Source organism: Taudactylus pleione, unplaced genomic scaffold (assembly GCF_031769625.1).
Source record: "Taudactylus pleione unplaced genomic scaffold, aTauple2 ptg000086l, whole genome shotgun sequence".
NCBI lineage: Eukaryota > Metazoa > Chordata > Amphibia > Anura > Myobatrachidae > Taudactylus > Taudactylus pleione.
Window position 1 is genome coordinate 31,938,963 of NW_028284488.1, and position 23,348 is coordinate 31,962,310.

General features: G+C 40.9%; 1 protein-coding gene across 9 annotated transcripts in view; it reads left to right on the forward strand.

The window, feature by feature from the left end:
- MAGI2 (membrane associated guanylate kinase, WW and PDZ domain containing 2) overlaps nt 1-23,348 on the forward strand; it is a 1,049,810-nt gene that overhangs the window by 948,379 nt on the left and 78,083 nt on the right. For all 9 annotated transcript variants that reach the window (XM_088468806.1, XM_088468807.1, XM_088468811.1 and 6 more), the window contains 5 exons: nt 18-260; nt 10,721-10,906; nt 17,818-17,974; nt 18,465-18,705; nt 20,204-20,347. In XM_088468806.1, coding sequence (XP_088324932.1) covers nt 18-260; nt 10,721-10,906; nt 17,818-17,974; nt 18,465-18,705; nt 20,204-20,347 — 971 coding nt within the window. The remainder of the gene's footprint in view (nt 1-17; nt 261-10,720; nt 10,907-17,817; nt 17,975-18,464; nt 18,706-20,203; nt 20,348-23,348) is intronic.

The window sequence follows — 23,348 nt, forward strand, 5'->3', positions numbered from 1 at the left end:
TATGTACTTATTTATAGGTGATACTTGCCCAGAGAATGGCAGGAGTCCTGGTTCTGTGTCAACACATCACAGCTCTCCTAGAAGCGACTCTGCATATCCAAACAGTAACCACACTGCACAGTGCAGCACGTCTCCTCCTGAGGGCACCTCTTCTCAGAACTCACAGTCTGGTGACGTGGTCATCCATCGCAAGGAGAACGAGGGATTTGGTTTTGTAATAATCAGTTCTTTGAACCGGCCAGAATCAGGAGCGACAATAGGTATGTCAAAACTATTAAAAAATTATATGGTAGGCTACTTCTAAGTTAAAACATTTTTTACATTAATAAAACAAATTATATGTCTCTTACAGAACAATCATAGTTGCTGCAGTTTCTAGTCTGCGCATACTACTCAGTATGTGGAAGGGCAATATAATATTGAGTTTGCTATACACCCATCAGCCATAATGTAACCTTTGACAGGAGAAGTGAATAACATTGATTATCTCATTAAAAATGGCACCTGTCAAGAGATATTTTAGGCAGCAAGTGAACAGTCAATTCTTGAGGTTGATGTGTTGAAATCAGGAAAATTGAGCAATTGTAAGGATTTCATTGACTTTGACAATGACCAGATTGTGATGGCTAGATGACTGGGTCAGAGCATCTCCAAAATAGCAGCTCTTGTGGGTTGTTCCCAGTATGTTATGGTTAGTTCCTACCAAAAGTGATCCAAGGAAAGGACAACTGGTGAGCTGGCGACAGGGTTATGGGCCCCCACGGCTCATTCATGTGCGTGGGGAGTGAAGGCTATTCCATCTGTTTCCTATCACTCAGAAGAGCTACTGTATCACAAAATGCTATTAAAGTCAATGCAGGCTATGGTAGAAAGGTGTCAGAGCACACAGTGCATTGCAGCTCGCTGTGTATGAGGCTGCGTAGCCGCAGACCAGTCAGATTCCCCATGCTGTCCCCTGTCCATCCCTGAATTAATAAATTAATCCATCATAACTCTTTGGCTTGTTAAAATATCTTACTGAAGTAATGCAGGAAGTCAGTGGAGTATTTTAAGAAAGGAAGACGTTAAAGTAGAAGAATGTATGGAATGTGAGTACTGTAAGAATATAACTGTCTATTTGAAAAAGACACAACAAGGTTTATACATAACAAAACATAATCGTTGACTTGCAATCTCCAACTATTTCTGCTACAGTCTGCCAGACACGCAGAGCTCTCCCAAATGCACCATTCACCCATCCACTTCCCAACCCGAATAACAAATAAAATGCAGGACCATAGTAAGAATGTATTTTATACGCACTCGAATGACTCTAAGAGGACTTATAAACAAAAGGAAAGAGACTAAGGCCAGTCCAAAGTAAATAATAGTGAGAAGACATGAATTGTGGTGTGGTCATTTCTCAGGAAGTTCCTTTTTTATACTTCTATGGCAAATATACATGGCCTCACAGGGACAATAAATAGATTGTATAAGAAGCAGATAAAAAGAAGCTGTGAAAATTCTCTGTATGAAGCATACATATACCTTGCACTGCTTCTATAACGGGTAAAGTGCAGACTTTGCACATGTGCTGTTACGGATATAGAACTCTGCTGTGTAGACATACACATTTGACCGCACATATGCAAATGTCCAAATATCATTAAACATAAAATGTCATGCCTCTCACCCAGTATAATTATAATGATATACCAAGCAGCAGTTTTAAATATTTCAGAACAACATATCCGCCTCATCGCTCAGTGTGTGTGGCCAATATGTGCGCTTACGCGGTTGCATGCGGTATCATCCGATCAGCTGTGCTGCACGTCCAACCGGATGATATCGCATGTGGCCTCGTTGCAGGTAATGAAGAATGCAGTGTTTATATACCATGTACTTGTCTTGTAGTGTCTTAAACTGTATGACACTGTTTTCTTGTTCTGTTCAACTGTTTATGTACTATGTTTCTGTACTATGTAAGGCGCTGCGGAACCCTTGTGGCGCCATATAAATAAAGGATAATAATAATAATAATAATAATAAGAATGGAACATGGGAACGTTCCATAGTTCATTACCTCGTTCTGATGTGTACCCAGGATCCGATATGTCAGCCCATTCCTATCATGATGCACTTGAGGGACTTGAAATCAATTACGTGTCTTCTCTCCTTAGGTATGTGGGCATAAGCTCTACTTCCAAACACAAGTAGATGACTCCTATTTGGCTTTTTGCCAGTCCACATTTCCAATAGTGTCACTTTCCTGGCTGCCACTGTAGGTGATCGACTCTTGAGATAAACAACTGATCTTACAGCCCAAAATTTCTTGTCAAGTTTTGAATCATTCATCATAGCTCAAGTTCTCTCAGCTATTTGCTTTTTCACTTATGCCATTATGTTCTAATGTATAGGCAATAGTTAGCTTATGCTGTAAGCCATCTCCTTTCAGGTACATACAGTAATTCTTTATTCTCATATTCTCCACCTTTGTCAGATCTTAGAACGTTCAGCTTCTGGCCTGTTTGATTTCCAACAAGATTCTCACAAACTTTGATCTCATTCTTTCTTTACTTTTGTTTCTTTTGAAATAAACACTTGTCACCTTTGTAGCATCTTTCATAACAGCTGAAATGTCTTGTGACTCCTGAGTCCATGTACAAGCAGTCCCTATGGTGGCTATCTGATACCATTTGTTTTCATGGAACGCCAGGAAGGAAGGAAAGGCGCGTGGAGACACTGCGCATTGCAGGATACTGGATAGGAGGGCACAGGAGCGCTCTCTTTCTAACATCTTGTACTATACAAAACATTACATAAAATCAATCTTCAGTCTTATGGTGCATACACACCGTCAGATATGTCAGATGAACGATTTTACCAACGATTTGAATGATTGAACAATTTTTGACTGTATTAAAATGAATGGAATCGTCCAAATCTGACTGCAAACACATCAGATGTCAGATATCGTTATCTGACAAATGGGAACGCGCATCGTTCATCGTTGCAGGGACATGTCAGATTTTCTTTCAGATATGAACCATTGAACGATTTTTAAAATCATTATTGTTCAAATTTGAAGGAAAATCTGACCGTGTGTAAGCACCATAACTCTTAAGCTGCACACAACGATTTTATGAACGATTAACATTAAACGATATAGTTTAACGATAATCGTTTGAAAAAATCGTCCACTTTCTGAGTCAAATGATGAATGATTATCGTTCATGCGCGTTCACGTTTGTAGTTCAGTCAGACTTGTCAACTCAACGATTTTCATTAAGGGAATATGCAAAAATCGTTTGTAGTTCATAAAAATCGTTCATTACACTTTAAAAAGTCTGACAGATAATCTGACAGAAAATCGTTCATAAAATCGTTGGTAACAAAATTGTTGTGTGTATGCAGCTTAACTTTCTTGTAACTTTAAATTGTAACGTGTAATGGAGATGTGCATTCCCTTTTCTTTCATCACGTACAAATATGCTTAACCTTCACCAAAAGCTATGCATTCCCAGTGGAACAGCCTGAAGGGAAGTCATATTAAGTGATAACATTGTCCATGAATTAATTATACACATTTATTGGATAATATTTATTGGATTTTATACATATATATATATATATATATATATATATATATATATATATAATCAAGATCAGTCAACACTCACGTCGTCAGAGTTAAATTGCTGGGGTGGCTAACCCATAAAGGACCCTTATTCTCAACAAAAAAAAAAATAGGGCTGCACTCACCAGTCTTCAAAAATATCTTCTTTATTACATAGCAATGCAATCCTTTACAGCATTATAGATGTCATAATGCTTTAAAGGATTGCTTTGGTATGTATAAAGAAGCTTTTTGTGAAGACTGGTGAGTACATCCCTATTTTTCTTTTTTTAATATATATAATCGAACAAATACTCGAAACTCCTCATGATTATTTTAGTCGTTCCGTATATATGAACTATGTCGAACTAATGAAGTAAATTGGTCCTCTGTGAATCCTAGCGCTTTCTGAGTATTTGTTTGTTTATATAAATGCTTGGTTCCTACTAACAGGGAATCTATCTTTGAGGTGCAGCATTCAAAACATTATAGCGCAAGTTAAAGGCATTTTTTTTTTTAATATATGTTATATTATATATATACATATACAGTATATATATTGTACTGTACATTGAAAGTTTTTTGCAGTTTCTGTTCAATTGCAGATAAAATAAATGAATGCTATTCAGGTTTTAGTTGTCGCTCAAATTATCTGTCATAAACTTGCAACTTTATGTAATGCAGTTTCTCTGTTTCTCCAACTTCTCGATAAACTAAATTTTGTATCTACTAAAAATGTAAATTCCCTTGGTCTGAGGACAGTTACCTAATAAAAAAGAGCAGATAATATTAAAGAATAAGCTTAGTGAAGTGGATTGCGATACTGTATCATAAAAACCTAAGAATAAGACCTATGGGAATTTTTAACTCTAATATTTTTTCTCTGTGAACATTGAGAGGAACTTTTATGTATGTTTATCTTTGTATAATATACGTAATCATGGTTACATTTTGTGTTAATTATGTAATTAGTTTAAGTTCACAATATAAAACAAAATATTGGAATGATATACATTACATTTATCATACTAGTAAAAATAATAAAAAGGGTTTATTTGCCATTTCAACTTTAGTACTGATACTATATAAAATATTATGTGTGTGCATATCTTTGCATTGTGCAATGCTATGGGAACAGGCATTGGATAATTTCTTTCACCAAAATGAAATTGGCTGATGTGTTATCTGTTTATTATGCCCTTTTCCAGCAATGTAATGCTTTTAGAAAATCTGGATCAAGAATGTCCTTTTATTGCTTTGTGTTGTAATGTTATTGCTTTCTTATGGTACAATAAAAAGATTGAACAAGTCACCGTGGTTGGTCTACCATGATGCTTCTCCTCCCCTTTCCCTAGGTCTATGACTGTAGGCTCCACTCTATTTGCAACTTTAGCTGTTCTCTTGTGTGGGAATCATGTCCTCTCAATATTTATTTTTGTACATACAACTTATTTGTTTTGAAACTGATTTTATTTCCGTTGTATGGTGCATATTTGCTCTATTATTATATTTCAACATCACTTAAATGCTTGTACTATATCCCGTCCCTCTTTTACTTTCTGTACCGCTCCCTACATATCTCAAAAACTCTCAAATAAAAAGCTAATTTTAAAAAAAGAAAAAGATGAAAAAAAAAAAAGAAAACCAAGAAAAAGATCTGCGTAGAGCCTGCTAGAAATGCTTCTATAAGTACACTTGATGTGCTTGACTGGGGTTTCATGTACTGTATGCACTATACTGATTCATTTAGGAAACTCTGTATATATGTAATGCAGTGATATCAATCCTCCCATCTGTGGTAATGGTGATAAACTAGATGCACTACAGTGGCTATAAGAGGTTTTCATTCTCCCCTTGGGTTTTTTCACATTTTAGTGTCGTTACAACATGGAGTTATGATGAATTTAACTGAAATTTATTTCTACTATTCAACCCAAAGTACTCAATACTGTACCAAAAATATTTTGTAACCCAATCACTTGTCGAAATTAGGAACACAATCTGAAAATTTAAGTGGATTGCTTCAGCATTCACGCTCTAGAGTTAATGCTTGGTAGAACCACCTTTGGCAACAATTACAGCTCTAAGGAGGAGATGTATGAACTGGCGATATGAGGGTTTAGTGGTATTGGCACATGTTATGTGCGCTGATACCACTTCTCCCCATATACAGTATGTAAAGTTGGATGGTAAATGACTATGCGCCCCTGTTGTTACTGGCGCTGGTATCTACAAGATAGTGCACCAATATGCTAGGCAATGTATGGATGGTCAGTGGCACTGACCGTTCTGACAGCTGCAGCTTTCGATTCATCAAACAATAAAATATTTATTTCACTTACAACATTGTGAATACTGCACTACTCTAACGTATAAGTTCATACCAACTGTATTTCTCTCTATTACATGAAGAATGAAGATATTTACATACATTTTAAGGCTATCAATTTATTCAGTTTGTGTATGTGTTTATTATTCTGTGCAATTAGAAGGTTCAATAGAAGCAAACAATCATTTTATTAACTAAGTCACTAAAGAAACACTGGTAATAGTTAAATAGTTAAATTAATGAGCAAGAGCATAACAAGTCCACTAAAAGCATAGGTGGTAACTTTTCATGATTTCACGCATATTACACTTGCCGAACAGATTCAGGAAATTACATCAACGGTGTTGAGTGGGCATATATCTAGTCTACCTATCACTAAATACCTGCAATATGATGGTTGTGTTATTTTGTCTTGACTAGAATTAAATAAGTTATACATCATAACATCCATAATATAATCCAAATTGTACAAATCCAAAACACATGAATAATACATGTGTGGATAATACTGAAAACATCAGTTTATGTCACATTTAGCAACACAAAAATACAGTACCACAAAAAAATGCATAGCGAAGTTACTGGCAAAACGAAACACACAATGATACTGGCAAAACGAAACACACAATGAATCAAATCACATGTAGATTACAACAATATAAAACACCCTACATATGCCACTTATAGACTACACACATGATGCAGCATTGCAGTTAGTGCCTGTATAGTACTGTGTTTCTAAAGGTGATGTAGTCAGCATGTTGACAATCACAATGTCAACAAAAGGTCAGAACCATAAACTGGAATATCATAAAGTCGTTATGGTTAAAATGTTGACATCCAACATAACGAAACATAAAATGTCGACACAGTCACAACATTTTAGGTTTAGTATTAGACTGAAAATTGGGTGTTGACATTATTTACCTGTTGACATGTTGACTGTCAACATTATGTACATGTCGACATTTTGTCTGTGTCAACAGCCTGCAAGTCGACATTGCTGTCATTATGTTGTCCCTGTCTTCTTTAGTAGTGTAGTGTAGTGGTCAATAAAACATACCAAACTCTTCTAAAGTCAATCCACTGTGCGCTCACGTGTTTCAAATCCCCTTTGGATCCCTTTGTGTGCACAAAGGAATCCCCCTGGACAATGAACACTGATCACTTCTGGAGTTCTTATAACTGGTATCTACACCTCTCTACTTTTTTATTCTTAAATATTTAATCGGCACTCTCATTAGAGGATCGTACACCATATCACCCTGCAATGCTTTGCACCAGGGTATATAGGTGTTAGCAGAGGCGCTGAGAGGGGGGGGCATTGGGTACTATTTACCCGGGCCCGGGCTTCCTGAGGGGCCCAGCAGGGGTCCTGCGCTGCCCCCCCTTCTCCCTCCCTCGCAGCAGCAGCCACAGCAGTCTCCTATGCCTGTGGGGGGGAGTGATCACACTGATTGGGCCCCCCCCCCTGGCTTTGCACCGATCTGAGAGGCTCACAGCGCCCCTCTCCCCAGAGTGCGGTACTGCAAAAGTGTTTTGGGGGTTTTTTGCTCACGGGGGCATGGCCATACCTCCCTCGATTAGCTCACACCCCCTTTTCACCTGGGCCCGGCAGGGCTCTCTATGCCCCTGGTGTTAGCGAGCCCTGATAGCAGATACCGCTCTACTGTGCCATATTTATTCACCGTGCCTGTGTTGGTGCTCTCATTCCCCGCTTCACTGCTTTGGCACAATGGGGAAAAGCAGATCTCCATACTTACAAGTGCTCAGGTTCTGTGATTTCCAGCAGCTGCATCATTAGTGCACATTTTATAGGGTGCATAACTTTATAGCCCTACCTTACTACTGTAAAAGTTTTTCCCTATGTGATTTACAAAATTGTGAGATTTATCATTGTTAATGGATACATTGGTTCGCGGTGCTATTTTTAATCTTTGTATTTATACCTTTTTTTGACATTCCTATTTCCACTTATATTTCGTCCACTATCTCACAACTTGATTGTGAGAGTATCCACACTATCATCACACACACAAGCCTTTCTTTTCATTGGTGTTCTTTAACACTGGACTTTAATTTTATTTGCGACACTAATGGGCTTATTCATTATGTTAATTATCGGGGGCCAGTTGGCCCTGATTCTTAAGTATCAAACTCACCGCAGGTAGCAGTGGTCGATACAAAATCACTGGAGCTATTCAACATTGCTCCGGTGCGGAGACAGCTGATCCAAAAATCAGCTGTCTCCACGATCTCCTTCACTGCTACTTACGCAGAATTGAAATGTAGCACTGCCAAGTCTGACTCGTTAATGCTAGTGTGCATGCGTGAACTGAACTTCACGCAGGCGCTCAAAGCCTCGGCATGCGGTGGAAGTAGCTGGAAAAGGTCCGAGGGATCCTAAAGCATTCCTCTTCACAACCCAAGATGCCTTCTCATAGGGAAGGAGCGGGGATGCGGGGAAAACACCATCTGAAGATGGCAAATGCTCCCGCAGTCGATTGTATTGTATTTTTGGAGCTTGATGAATTTAGATCCCCATACTAGTGTATGCGGACAGATCGGGGCTGATAGGTAAGCAGGAGATATCCCTGATCTCTCCTGCATTACCTTTATAACAATAGCCCCGATACTTAATTTCTACAAAGGTAAGGGAAAATTTAAATTTTCACCTGCTCTTGCAGAATTGATGATGAATACACCACAAATACTTATATAATTGTGTAAGTTATCTCATCTACCTTTCTAGTGTTCAAATTGTATACAGTAATGTATATAAAATCTACAATGTAAAAAACATGTTCATTAAAGGCTATTTTTTATATACAAATAGATGTTCAGATTTTCCAGAGTGTGTCCTTTCTGTTTGAGTTCTTTTTTGTTTTTTATATTCCCATTCGTCAGGGTGCACATCTGGTCCTGATCTATTTCTTTCTGGATGTTTTATTACTGTCGTTACTACCTTATAGATTTCCTGATGTATTATTGCGTATAGAAAACTTAGCTCCAGTGCAAGAATCTTCCCTCTTTTTCCCTTACCCCAATGTTGTATATATTTAAAATGTCGACATGTTCATATATTGACACTTAACATGTCCATACAGAATGTTGACAATGCATTTTTGTGTTATTGTTAGGGTTTGGCTAAAATATCTAAAATACTGGTGTCGACATGTTAAATGATGACATAATGAACATGTTGACATTTGTGAATGTCAACATATTGCTTGTCGACCTAATGTCCTTGTTGACATTCAGAACCTGTCAACATTCTGAATGTTGAATTTCATACTACACCCAATGGGAATACCAAACCTTCGATACCTGTTACTCATTCGAAATCTATGAAGGAAACTTACTATGCCATTTCAATCTAGTTAAATGCCATTAACTATAATATATGGTGCTGGCTGTTCTGTGCTGATTTGAAAGTTATTGCTTTGTTGCTAGGAATGCAGGGTGGGGTTTACTAAGCATTGTCTGTGCTTATGGGATAGTCAATGACCTAGCAGAGAGGAGTTTGTCTCCGGAAAGCAGAATATTAAGTATGCACCTTTAGTGAAACCTGAAATGGTGCTTCTACCTCTATTACATATTACGTTAGGCTTCATGAAAAACTTTGTTCTGGCTATAGACAAAAATAGTGAAGGTTTTGAGTATTAAGGGTCAGATTCCAAATTGAGTGATGCCAAGTTGAAGGAAGGTATCTTTGTCGGCCCTCAAATTAGACTACTATTGAAAGACCAAACCTACTGTAGATAAACTTAACGTGGCAGAATTAGCTGCATGGAAATCCTTCAGATCTGTAGTTTGTAGGTTTTTAGAAAACTATAAAGAGCTGAATTACTGAATAACTACAAAAAGTTATGGCCCCGTATGTTGTTGAAGATACATTTCTTATATTTGCACCCGGACTTCTTTCTGGACAATTTGGGAGCTGTTAGTGATGAGCAGGGGGAACAAATCCATCAATATCAATTGAGTGATGGTATCAAGGGAGATGGGATCCAGCGATGATGGGTGATTATTGCTGGTTTTTGATAAGGGAGGACCACATTACTCATGTGTGCAAAAATAATCTGTAAATAGTATTTTTTCCAAAATCATCCACCCACCTTTGTAGGAGTTTTTTGTTCTTGTATATGTGTGACTATCTTTACAATAGCATCCCTGTTTTAAGCCATTCAGTAAATTTGTAAAATTATAAAATATTTAAAAAAAAAAGACTTAAAAAACACTGCCAAATTTATGTTCAGCATGTACGATTTAGTCAAAATCACCCTACAATATTTTGTTCATGGTATAAAAAAAAAAAAAACAGTTTTACATTGTTTATTATTTCATAGCACTGTAATCATTGTGGGGCATATTTATTTAGCAAGCCCATTTCCCAGAAAATTATGCAGAAACTACACTTTCTGCATAATTTTATGTATTACTGCTACAGTATGTTATAATAGCCTGATGCCGGAGATTTCACTGAAGTCACCTGCAAAAGGATAACTACCGCTGCAGATTGCAGGCACTTCCGCTGTTTTTAATACACAGGCCCCTGTATCTTTTTTTTATAGTTTCGGCTAGGGAACAAATAGGCTCCTTTACAACTACATGAATTAATCATTGTATAATCTACTGTTGTTAATATTATAGTTTTTATTGTATATATTATTAGCCTACAGGAAAATATACATATTTTTTCTAATACAAAGTAACATTCCTGTGCAAAGAAAAAGGGCACCTACCATTTCCCATGCAGTACCATGCCTCATCTAGCTGCTATGATTGTCTTCCAGCTGTACCACATAAAATTGGCCGAATTATTGAGGGAAGCCCTGCTGATCGCTGCGGAAAGCTAAAAGTTGGAGACCGTATCTTAGCTGTGAATAGCCAATCTATCATCAACATGCCTCATGCAGATATTGTTAAACTGATTAAGGATGCAGGGTTAAGTGTAACACTATGCATCATTCCTCAGGAGGGTAAGTACCAGCTTCTCAGCAGTAACTAATGTCTCACTGTACTGCAGATAAATGCAATAATAACACACCTTTTTATCCTCACTTTCATTTGGTATCCTCTTCATAATTGTCTGTGTTTAGCTGCCAAAGCTTGCAGTGCCGAACAGTTAGCATAACAATCATACATAAATAAGCAACAATTACAGTAGGTTGACCATGTGCATCTGTAGAGGGAGGGTGTCCTGTTTATGGGAGATTAGTCTATAGGTAAAGGGCAGTACTGAGGCAGAAGGATCAAGTGGATCCCAGACTGATGTTAAAGACAGAGGCAGAAGTATGATAGATGGGCAGATTTTGTGTGATCACTTAGATAGCAGGTCTGGGTAGGGAGTTCCATCAGTGGCTTAGTAACCTCATTTGGATTCTGGAAGAAGCCAGTGTAGGGGGATTTCATACTTGCAGACTTTGAATTCCTCCCCTCCTGCAGTAGACCACTTAGGGAAGCAGAGCCAGTCTTTCACGCTATTAGGCCCCAACCCCGTCACTGCAGAATGCTGCAAATCGCAAGTCTGTCGAAGGAGATGGAGCTAAAATGTCGCGATTTGCACCATTTTAGCCCCCTAACCATGGAGCCACAGTTCCCGGTATTATTTCCCCATCCTGCTTCACTAGGAAAAATCTGGAGTCTACTGCATCTTCCATGATGGTAGGTATGAGGGCTTTGCAGGGTTATACAGTATATGTGGAAGGGTGTTAGAGGGCGATTAGTCTGGCTATGGCAATATGGACAGATTGTAGCAAGGATAAATAGGTGGGGTTAAGGCCAGATAGGATGGTGCAGTAATTTGAGCTGGGTACACACTAGATGATATTTTGGACGATTTGACTATTTCCAACGGATCGGAACAAATCATTGTTCAATTCGTCCAGTGTGTACGCGATCTCCGGTGAGTCATTCGTCACGTCTTGTTCGGCCCTACATGCTGCTCAATCTGTGGATGTCGTTATCGATTTTGTCCACATCGTGCAGTGTGTATGCTCTACCGAACGACCAGATGATATGCTAACATTATATAGTTAACGATCTAACCACCAAACGATGCATGATAGATCGTTCCGTCGTTTGTAAGATTGCACAGTGTGTATGCACTATATAGTTTGTCCGGAGTTCAAGGGAAATCGATGATGATATTGCATCGTTTGCACATCATCTAATGTATACCCAGCTTAAGGAAAGAGTGGATGGGGGTTTCGGCAGCATCCAGATTGAGGGAGGTTTGTAAATAACACGACAGTGTAATGGATGGGATGTGTGAAGTAAGTGTCATCATTGACTCTACCCTCTCATTTAAGTAGTGGGTTTAAAGTGCTTGTGGAGATGGTTGGATGTTGTCAATAGACAATTAGACAGAGAAACAAAAGGGGGAGTGAGAGAGCTAGTGGTAGAAGTAAGCAGAGGGCCATGAAACAGGGCTTTTAGAAACCACAACAGATATAAAGACTGGATGGAATGATGTGCTAAAATAGAGACATTGAAGGAACATTAGGGTAGCTTGGGAAGAAAACATAGTGCCGCAAAGGTCAAGGGGGTGAAGTGTGTGCAGGAGAAGAGAATGACTGTATCAATTGCGGCAGAGAGATGGAGGACTTACCAATCAGCGAGTTCTAAATCCTGGCGGTTTTGTAACCTGTCAATTTACTAAGGCGAAAATCACTGCAAAGAAAGCAGACAGTAAAATAGAATTGAATATAAAAGCACAATCAATGTTTTAGACCATGAAAAGAATAGAATAGAAACCCAAGATTTATTAAGCGACAGTTTTGAAAACAGCAGTATAACCGCCAGCAAACACGCCCAAAAAAATGACTAGGCTCAGACATGTGTAATTGCTGAAACAGCAGGTAAATTAATTGATTTTGACCTCAAAGATTGATTGACAGCAATATTATCCAATTGTGCTATGAAGGATTATTATGTCTCTCTGCAGACATGACTGTTTTTTGACTGAAATACACAACAAGCAAATTAAACACAAACGAAAAAAAATTACCCATTCAATCAATTAGCAATCACTTTATATCTCTCTACTTATACTTTCCTACAACTTTCTCCTTCTCCACTTACATTCCTCACAAAGGGGCCCATTTAACAATAATCGCATACTCGATGTGATCTGGGTGATATTAACGCCCATGGTCGCATTGCAGTATGCATTTATTCCACCCGGATGTATTAAAGGGAATGGGTATGAAATTCCAGCAGCTGTTTCAAATCCCGACAGCACAAGATGCCAACTAGCACTGGTAAGTACCGTAACCCTCCCCTCTCCCTCCCCTAACCTTAACCCTCCTTTAGTGGTGCCTAACCCTCAGTCCCCCCCCAAGGGTGCCTAAACCTAGCCCCCTCTTCCCGCACCCTAAACCTAACCCTCCCGGGGGTTGCCTAACCCTAACCTCCCCCCAGTGGCGCCTATCCCTAACCCCCCTTCCCCTAGCCTAACCCTAACCCTACCCCCCCCCCTTCCCGCGGCAAAGTGCTAAGATGCCCGGACTTACCTCATTCGGTCCAGCGTTTGTCTGTTCTCTGGCTTCAGGATTAAGTCCCCCATAGGGCTTTAGCAGTCGGGATATAGACCATCGGCATTTAGTCTGCCGGTCTATTAGCTACATCTCGTATTAAAGAGCACCCACAGGGACAGGGGCTCCAAAAGAAGCCTGTCTTTGAGATGTGCTGGGAATTAAATTACAATGCCAGCATTCTCTTAATCCTGTGCCTACTTGTGTGGTGGCTATTGCCGGGGAGTCCTCATCCGGAACACTCTCCCAGCTAGTTTTGTGATATGTTGTCCATAGGCTACAGTGGCACAACGCCATCTTCTCATTCTGCAGCCTGGTTAATCTGACAGCATTGCATCCCCCGTAGAAACTTATGGGGGCTGCGGCTGTTATCGGACATGGAGGGACCGCAGCAGATATCGGAGATACAGATGTGTCCTTGCTCATCTAGCCTCAATATGCCAATACGCCAGAGCGATATGGCTGGCGTGAGCCTCCAAGTCTTGTGCAACTCTGCTAGCTTTGGCCGTCTTTTTAGGACGCACCAGGAGACTGTGCTGATTAATTTGATATGTGACACTTGTATATATATGTGCGACTGAGCCTTTAAAAAGATATAGAAGTGTCACATATAAAATTAATCAGCACAGTCTCCTGGTGCGTCCTAGTCACATCGCATTGCTACTTACATTTTCGGCATAAAAAGACGCCTGGCGCTAGCAGAGTCTCACGGGAGCAGGTGCACAGAGAGCGGCTGTTTTGCACGACTGCAGCAAAGATGAGTGAGCACACATCTCTGTCTGCTGCAGTCCCTCCATAATACATCTGGGGGATACTTAATAATTGCGGCTATCCCCCGAAAACTGGTGTTTTCCGGGAATATGCCACAAATAGTTAAATGGCAATAGGCCACCTATTGAAAGTAACCAGCTGCCTGTTTCTATAATGTCAGATGATTGTTGTTTATGGAAACACCATTAAATGAATATGAATAGAATAGCTTCTAATCCACTGTGGTCTGTTCTATTATGCCAAATGAATGGTACTTTCTGTAACAGAGTAGCACAAGTAAATGTGGTCATTATTATATTAAGTCAGGGCTGTATAAAATAGTTAAGGGGTTTTTTATGTGGAAGACTGGATTGTGGGTATTTTATGATGAAGCTTAAAAATTTTGGGGAGGAAATGTGTGTTGTTGAAATATTTTTCTTGTCATTATCTCTATAGTGGTACCTATCATACTGACAGTCATGAATAACTTAACAGGAGTGCCCAAAATAAAGACTAGTGCAAGTAATCTTGTATGAGTATCACGTACTCCTCTTTAAAGTAGTCCTAGTTGGGTGGGTCCCTGTGCAGACTTTATAATACAATCAGCTGTACATGAATTATCGCCAGGGGCAGTAACAAGACTCTTTGGTGCCCTGGGCCAGAAAGAGCATTGGTGCTCCCCTAACAACCCCCCACCACACACACCATTTGTCAAATAGGGGCATAAAAAGCATGCCCAGAAAGGGGCATGGCCTCATGGGTAAGGGCAATGACAAATCTGATTTGTCTTGTACGATGATGAAGGGGTACCGACCCCATTGTACCACTTTTATGAAGGGGTACCGATCCCATTGTACCACTTTTATCCAGGTGTCACTGCCGAATACAGTGTGAATCCAATGGCTGCAGTGATGATACACAATAATTATGCAGTATAATTGACCTGCTCTAGAGGTAGACCCTGCTGGTGAAGCTGCACCTGCAACAGGATTTGTCCATCAGAATAGCCGTGTTTATGCCTGGAGCCGGCAGTGTAGATCACCAGCTGAAATGATAGAAAGAGCGCTACTTGTAGTGAATGTGCAGCAAATATCAGCGGCGGGGAGATTCCTGAATGTACTCTGTGCCAGCAGCTAAACTCGCTGGCAAGGGTACTCAAGGTGTGCTGGTAACACCTGGGTCGGGAGTCAGTTGCTGCATTCAGGGCTGCGGTCAGAAATTGTGGGGCACATAGCTGTATATGTTAAATAAAAGAGGATGGAACTGAAGATGTTTGGGGAGGTGGCCAGATGCAGGGGGAGTCGGCCAGGGAGGAGATAGGGGCGGCCAGGAGATGCCAGGGATAACAGAAGAGGAAGCTACAAGTGACCATGATTATAAACTAAAATTTGACAGCACATTGGCACATGTCGCACCACTTTAGTTACAGCCCTGATTGTAGCTAAAGCTAACAAGTATACAGTACTTTGACTTGTGATAGAGAAAGTTTAAATTGATCAGATTACCCTAGGGCAGTGGTCCCCAAACTGTGCGCCGTAGCACCCTGGGGTGCCTTGGGAGACTTGCAGGGGTGCCTCAGGTTGGTGGTCCAGCACCAAATCAAATTATTTATGGTCAATGTAATGTAAATATGTGGACAAACAGAAGCACAAACCTGTCCACAACCACATAACTGACCCTAAGAATGACAGGTAAGTACAATTTACTTCACTTTACTACTTTACTAGATTATTTAGTGAATTTCTTAATAACAAACTTAAACGTAGGGAGCCATGAAAACAATGCTGATACTCTAGGGCGCCGTGATTCAAAATAGTTTGGGAACCACTGCCATAGGGGATTTATTTTAAAAACACAACATCTCTATCTAAATAAGGCTGTTGATTTATTTATAAATGATAGTAAATTGCTGAACAGGTGAATGGGAGGAATGAGATTAGATGGGCTGCTTTCATGGAGAATTTAATTAAATATGGGGCCAACATCAATGCTTTGGAGATGGCCAAAATAACTAAATTAATGTTTGTGCAGTGTTGTACATTAACACACCACTTACATGTCACATACCAAACTGAAAGTGTCACAACAGTTTAGAGGTGACGGAGGGAAAAAATGCATGCATTATTAATTACATGCGAGCTGTATTTGAAAATAGAAAAAAACAATTAGCTGCTTTAGTTGCTATAGTTGTATAGTATGTATTGTTTATATCAGTAGTTCCCAAACTTTCTTAAATCACGGCACCCTAGAGCAGGGGTGGGGAATCTTTTTTCTGCTGAGGGCCATTTTGATATACTGTATATAACATTATTTGCGGGCCCGGTGTCGGCCACGACCCTCTGTGTGACATCACACGGGGGCTGCTCCACAATTGCCGATGATTACAGCAATGCCTGAGATGCTCCAGGGAGCTGTAAGGGCTGCGGTGTGACCTTCTGAAGCGTCCTAAGGATGCTCCAGGCGGCACTGCTCCATACATTCTGGCTGCAGGGTGCCATTCTAGGCACCCTACTAGCCAGATGAGGCTAGTAGAAAAAAGCTCAGAGGGCCATACCAAATGATTCTGGGGGCTTTATATGGCCCCCGGGCCTGAGGTTCCCCATCCCTCCCCTAGAGTGTCGGCCTTATTTTTCTCGACACCCCTAGGTTGAAAGTTTCTTATTGGGAAATTCAGCAAACATTATTAAATACACTTATACTTATCTGTCATCCTTAGGTTCAGTTCTGTGGTGGAGGACAGGGCTGCGCTTCTGTTTGGCCACATATTTTATGATTGGCAGCCACCAGCACTGGTTTTGCCTATCATATGGATCATAAATAATTTAATTTCTTCCTGGACCACCAACCTATGGCACTCCTGCAAGTGCCCCGCTGCACCCAGTTTGGGAACCACTGGCTTATATTTTGCATTATGAAAAAGATTAATCATGTAGCGGTATATAAACATATTGGACCTGATTCAGACCCGGTCGCTAAGCTGCGCTCGCTCTGAGCGATTTTCGCCCATCTGCACATGCGTATAATTCACAGTGCGCATGCGCAAGCTAGTCATTGCGATCTGATTTTGGTAGCTCGTAAGCCACCATCAGGTCGCTGCTTTGAGTGACAGTGCCGTTTGTGGGTGGTAACAGGGTGCTTGTGAATGGGGGAGCGGGTGTGGGAACGCAGGCGTGTCAGGCTGCGAAAACGCTGTTTAAAGGGCGTGCATAATTAGCAAAGTAGTGTCATTGTACATGTCACCTGCATGTATTTCAGCCCACGCTGATCGCAGTGCTTGCGGCCGGGAAAGGCAACCCCAAGGGCTGCGAGCAGCTCCGATGGCTCACGATGGTCCTGATTAATCCTACATTTCCCGGAGAAGACGTGTGTTGCGAGTGGCAAGGGGACATCTTTAGACACCTGCCAGCGCATTTTGCCATAGCTCGCTAAAACATAGTGGGCATCCTTATGCGACGCAGTGCGAGCACTTCATTTAAATATCCGGCCTCTTTTTGCCAGTGAGCGGCTGCAACTTGCGAGTGGGTCTGAATGAGCTCCAGTGTCTCATACCCGCTGTCTTGCATGTTTTCCAGGACTTTGCTCAGTAACCTTTCTCTCTTGTCCAGAATTAAACAGCCCAGCATCTGCACCAAGTTCAGAGAAGCAGAGTCCCATGGCCCAGCAGCATAGCCCAATGGCACAGCAGAGTCCAGTAGCCCAGCACAGTCCAGCAGCCCATCCGCTGCCTCCGCAACCACTGCAATTACAAGGCCATGAAAGCAGGTACATTCAGAATGTTGTATCACTTTGTGAAAGTTTTTCATCACTTTTTCCTTCTCTCAGAGCATAATTTGTTAATTAATAGTACACCTGTGTTTATTGTCCATGTTCTGCCAGAAAAAGGCTTCTCAAAGTCAGTGCCATACAGATGTGTCTGCATACACTGTTGTTGCAGTAGAGCCAAACAGCCCTTCTCGGCACGTCAGGCCACATCTGACCCTGCTTGCATGGAGCTTCTTTTTCGCATCTTTTTAATCCGAACATACATCTTAGTCACAAATGGATGTGACAGACCGCTTCACATGACTGCACTGATTAATTTGCTATGCGACACCTGTATCTGTGTGCGAATGAGTCTGAATATGTATATAAAGTGCTACAATGCAGTGGCGTATTTTGATGCCAAGGTCCGTTGTGTTTTGTATACAGACTGTATTATAGTTTATAACCTCGTCACAATCACTGGTTTAACTGATAATACTTCTCTTTGTAGCTACAGGTCAGAAGTAAAAGCCAGACAGGATGTGAAACCAGACATTAGGCAACCACCATTTACAGATTACCGGCAGCCATCAACGGACTACAGACAGCCTCCAGTAGATTACAGGCACCCCCCAGTAGTTGATTACCAGCAACCTCCTCCGATGGACTACAGGCAACCACCTCTAATAGAGTACCGGCAACATTCTCCTGATACTAGGCAATATCCACTCCCTGATTATAGACAATTTCAGGTGGGCATTTTATTTAAATTATCTTTATGTATGAAAAGTATATACTATACAATATCTGCTTTATTATTATATTTGTACATTAGTGTGATGGACTAGATGCGGCCGCTCGCTCCCAGCATATGGAAATTCAGCTAAGTGACGTCAAGGCAGCCGCTCGCACGACAAGACATAAGCACGCCCACTATGTCTTGGCAAGCGATCACTTTGTGTTTACAGATGCCCACCAGCCTGTCTTTAGCTGCCCACTAGCATACCTCATCTCCAGGAAGTATATACAACCATCGTTACATCGGGATCCAACGGATCTGACCGCAGCGCTTGCGGTTGACTGTACCGTACCGCAAGTACTGCAAGCACTTCAGTGTATTTTTCAACCAGGTGACGTGTACTATGACACTGCCTGTTAATTATGCACGCCCCGGAAACGGCGTGAAAACACTGGCATGCCTGCGTCCGCAACTCCACTCCCTCTTTACTGCTGGCCTGCCCCTGTTACCACCCACAAATGGCCTCTCCTGTCACTCATTCCACTGGGCTGTCTTTGCAGGGCAAGCGTGCACATTCCGATCGCTCGTGCTAGTTTGCGCACGTGCATTGCGAACTACACGCATGTGCACGTTAGCGAACATCGTCTGCAGCGAGCGGCCGCTTGCTAGCGAGCAGGTCTGAATCAGATCCCAAGTTTGATAAGCTGTGATGTATATAGTACAGTTCATTTTTATTGTTACAATTACAAGCATATTACCTTTTATTACGAAATGCCAAATTTATGCTGATCATGGTCTACATTATACATATGTGTCCACATACATCTATCCTCCGTGCGCTACAAGTCGCGTTACACATAACGAGTGGGAGCTGTGTGACTTGGTAGCACCGAGCGTCTTTTCACTTTCAAATGCGTCTTATTCGCACATTGGATGCACAAGCAGCTTCTGCTGATTAAAATGGTATGCAGCATGCCTATATTCTGTGTGCAACTGCTGGTGTATCTGCATGCAAAATGCTACGTTACTATATAGTGTCAGCGGCTGGGACACTGTAACGTAGCATTTCGCATGCAGATACACCCACAGTCACACACAGAATATAGGCATGCCGCATAACATTTTAATCAGCAGAAGCTGCTTGTGTGTCCTATTATCATCACTGTGCGAATAAGAAGCAGTTGGCAGTAAAAAGCTGCACGAAAAGAAGATCAACGCTAACGAGTCACGCCACGGCGTGACTAGAAGGGCTGTTTAACGCGCAAGGAGGCTAGATGGACACATCTGTACAAACCTAAAAATATATTCTATTCTCAGTTGTCACCTTTCTTTCAGAGATAGTGTAAAACATTTAGGTTTTCATATTCACCTTCATGAGCTTTTCAAAGGATATATTAGCATGTAAAAGATGTGTAAAAATATCAACAATGATCAATAGAGATTGCGTACTGAGCAGTGTGTTTAATTCACAGTAAACCTAACCCACAAAATAAATGAACCATTTTTTGCAGGATTATGACTATTTCACGGTAGAGATGGAGAAGGGAACCAAGGGTTTTGGCTTCAGTATACGTGGAGGGAGAGAATACAAGATGGACTTGTATGTGCTAAGACTTGCAGAGGATGGTCCTGCAATACGAAATGGAAGGATGAGGGTGAGCTACAATATATGTTTAGCATTTTGGGGTATTCTCTGTATATAAAATCAGTGTATTATCTATAATGGATACCCACACCTCCCTACCTGCACCTATTACATTGTTTCACCTGGCATTGTGCCAGAATCTTTGTTACCATCTTTTCACATGCATCTGTTTCTGTGCAATATTTTAAGGGTGGAGGGCTGGAACATCTGCACATGACCCCCTCATGGCTTGACACACCACTGCATAAAAAAGTAGTTTATATTTGTGGTGGAGTATCTACAATGGGCGCAGGGTGTGTGGTGCCCACCCTACATCCATTACAAAGCTGCACATGGCATGTACAATATTTTCCAGGGAGAATGGGCCGAAAAAACCTAAACATATGTCCCCTGCATGAGGTATCATAGATTTGTTATGGAGTATCTACAGTGGGTGCACGGCGTGTGGCGCACGCAGACCACTGAGTCAGGAAGGCCCCCACCTCATACCCTTCACCTGTTACCAAGTATCACGTGGCACCCTCGCCATGCCTCTGGTGATTTCTTTGGAAATATGGCACTTGTAGCATATGTCCAAGGAATCGCTGGAAATGCGCAGAAGTTCGCAAACACTCTGGCGCTACAGTCAGGAATGTGCCTTATGCTTGAAGCATAGGGACGTCATATGTGCCGCCATTGTAAACTTTCCATTTCTTCTGTGCATGAACAATATTTTTCTGCGGGAGGGGGGCAGAACATCTGCACACGGGCCCCCTCATGTTTTCAAACCCCAATGCATAAAATAGTATGTATTTGTTGTGGATTTACAAGCTGTAAAAACAATGTATATATCATCATAGTGTGATAATTCCATTTTTATATGCCAGTAATGTCCTCTATTTTTTCTATATATGCGGTTACCGATTAGATGAGTAATATAATCACTTACATTTATAGACTAGTTAAAAGATGTTGAGTTTTGGTTTTGCCATAAATGACAGACTTGCCACTATTGTAATTCAGGTATCAAGTGCCCTTGGAAGTACCAGTATTCTTCTTTCATCATATAATTTCTTTTAAAATGTTTACAATGCTATTTACAGTTGTTTATTTATTCTTTGTTATTGAACAATAGAACATCGGCGCAATAAAGAATAAGCAGAGGACAAAGAACAGAGCAGGAAAATGGGAGAGAATGGCTCTAGCTAGTTCCCCCCATTAGATAATTCTAATAATGTACTGCTTGAGTAACATCACCTGGATACATTCAGTTTATACCTTTGCACAGAATACAAAGCTTAGTTTCGTAGCCCATTTCTTTTGTGTCTTTGAACAGTTTATAGTACTTTAATGTGAGAGTGTATGTTTATATGGTCGCAATGGGAACAACTGGTAAATGAGAACACTGCAGAGTAAAAAGCTGTAGTAATCAAACAGGGAAATAAATAGGTTAAGCACGGACGATTAACACAGCAGTGTGTTCTGGCATTATTTTCAAGTTATCCAGCCATAAAGGGGGAAAAAAACAATTATGTCTGAATTGCTTTCATTTCCATATTCAAATCTAATTGCAAAGCTCTCTCTAATTAATTAACTTTTTTGAAACAATATATAGGCATACTAGTAATACAAATGTATCTCATTTCCTACATCAATGCTAAATAAGTACCTGTAAAGAGAAATATTCAATGCCATTTTAATGTGTTTTATTATGAGATTATTGTTAGGTATTTATGAGATTATTGTTAGGTAATTCATTTTCATCAACAAAACTGAAAGCTGTCTCTCATAAATATTTGTCTTTTAAAGTGCACACATCTTTTATACAAATAGTTTAATAAATCACTCTGGTAAACAGTAGGTAGACACATGGACGTCTTCTTTTATTACTTATCTTCAAGCTGCTATTAATGATTAATGACTGTTTCTTGTTCTGCGAATACCATGGCATTGCAGTCTCCTTATGAACATGCTTGAGAGTTGAAACCAAATTGTTACTATTCACGGATAGGTATAGGATGTTTAACCCGTATTTCAGGATTGGCGAGACCTAGTACTGAGGCGAGGAGTCCAACGTGCCCCCACAAGAAGGTTTGGACTTGGCTGTGTCTGACATGCAGGTCGCTGCCCTCAGTCTTGGTTCTCTAATTTGTTTGCTGGTGTACTCAGGAATAGAGTAGAGTACGATGCAGACATACAACATAGTCGACAAGCTGGGTCAGAACCAAACGGACTAGACGGAACCAGGGAGCAGACGTAAGCAGGTCACAGAGAATAGCCAAGGGTCTAAACCGGAATATCAAATGCAGTACCAGGGAGAAGACGGAATCAGGTCACATGCACAGCCAAGGTCAGGATCGAGCAGTAGATTACAAGTCAGAACGCAGGAGTAAGGTTTGGGAGCCTATACTCTGGCACAGACGTGTCCTCAGCAACCTCCTTATACTGCGCCTGGCCCTTGAAAACTATTGCTGAGCAGCCCTATGGGAGCCGCAGCTGCTGTCAGGAAGTGGAGAGACTAGCCATCGGGACGGTACCACAGCGTGTCCCGAGCGGCTGCAGAGAGAGAGAGAGCCAGCCGTGCACTGGAGACCTACTGCCCGCTGCCTCGCAGAACACCAGGGCCGCCGGACCCGGTCGTGCTGTGACACAAATACATCTATCTAATACATACATATACAATAGATATTTTCCAGTGGCTGCCAGTTTCATATACCATTACAGAGCAATTTGAAGACTGAATTACAGCAGAACATCTTGGAAAATGACAGCTTTATCTTTCAGTACAAATCTTGCTCTTGAAAAAACAAGCAAATGGTTATCGTATTTTACTTACATCCTGGAAAGGCTGAGACTGTGCTTCTTTCCTACCTTATTGCAGTGCATGTCCAAGATTTGGCTCCTCACAAACTGTAATAAATATTAAATACTAGGCTCCTCAATTAGCAGCAGTGAATTATCAGGACTGGCTCTTATCTTACCTAGGGCTATTGCTTGACCAAGATTGGGCATTGAACTTAATTGTATACTGC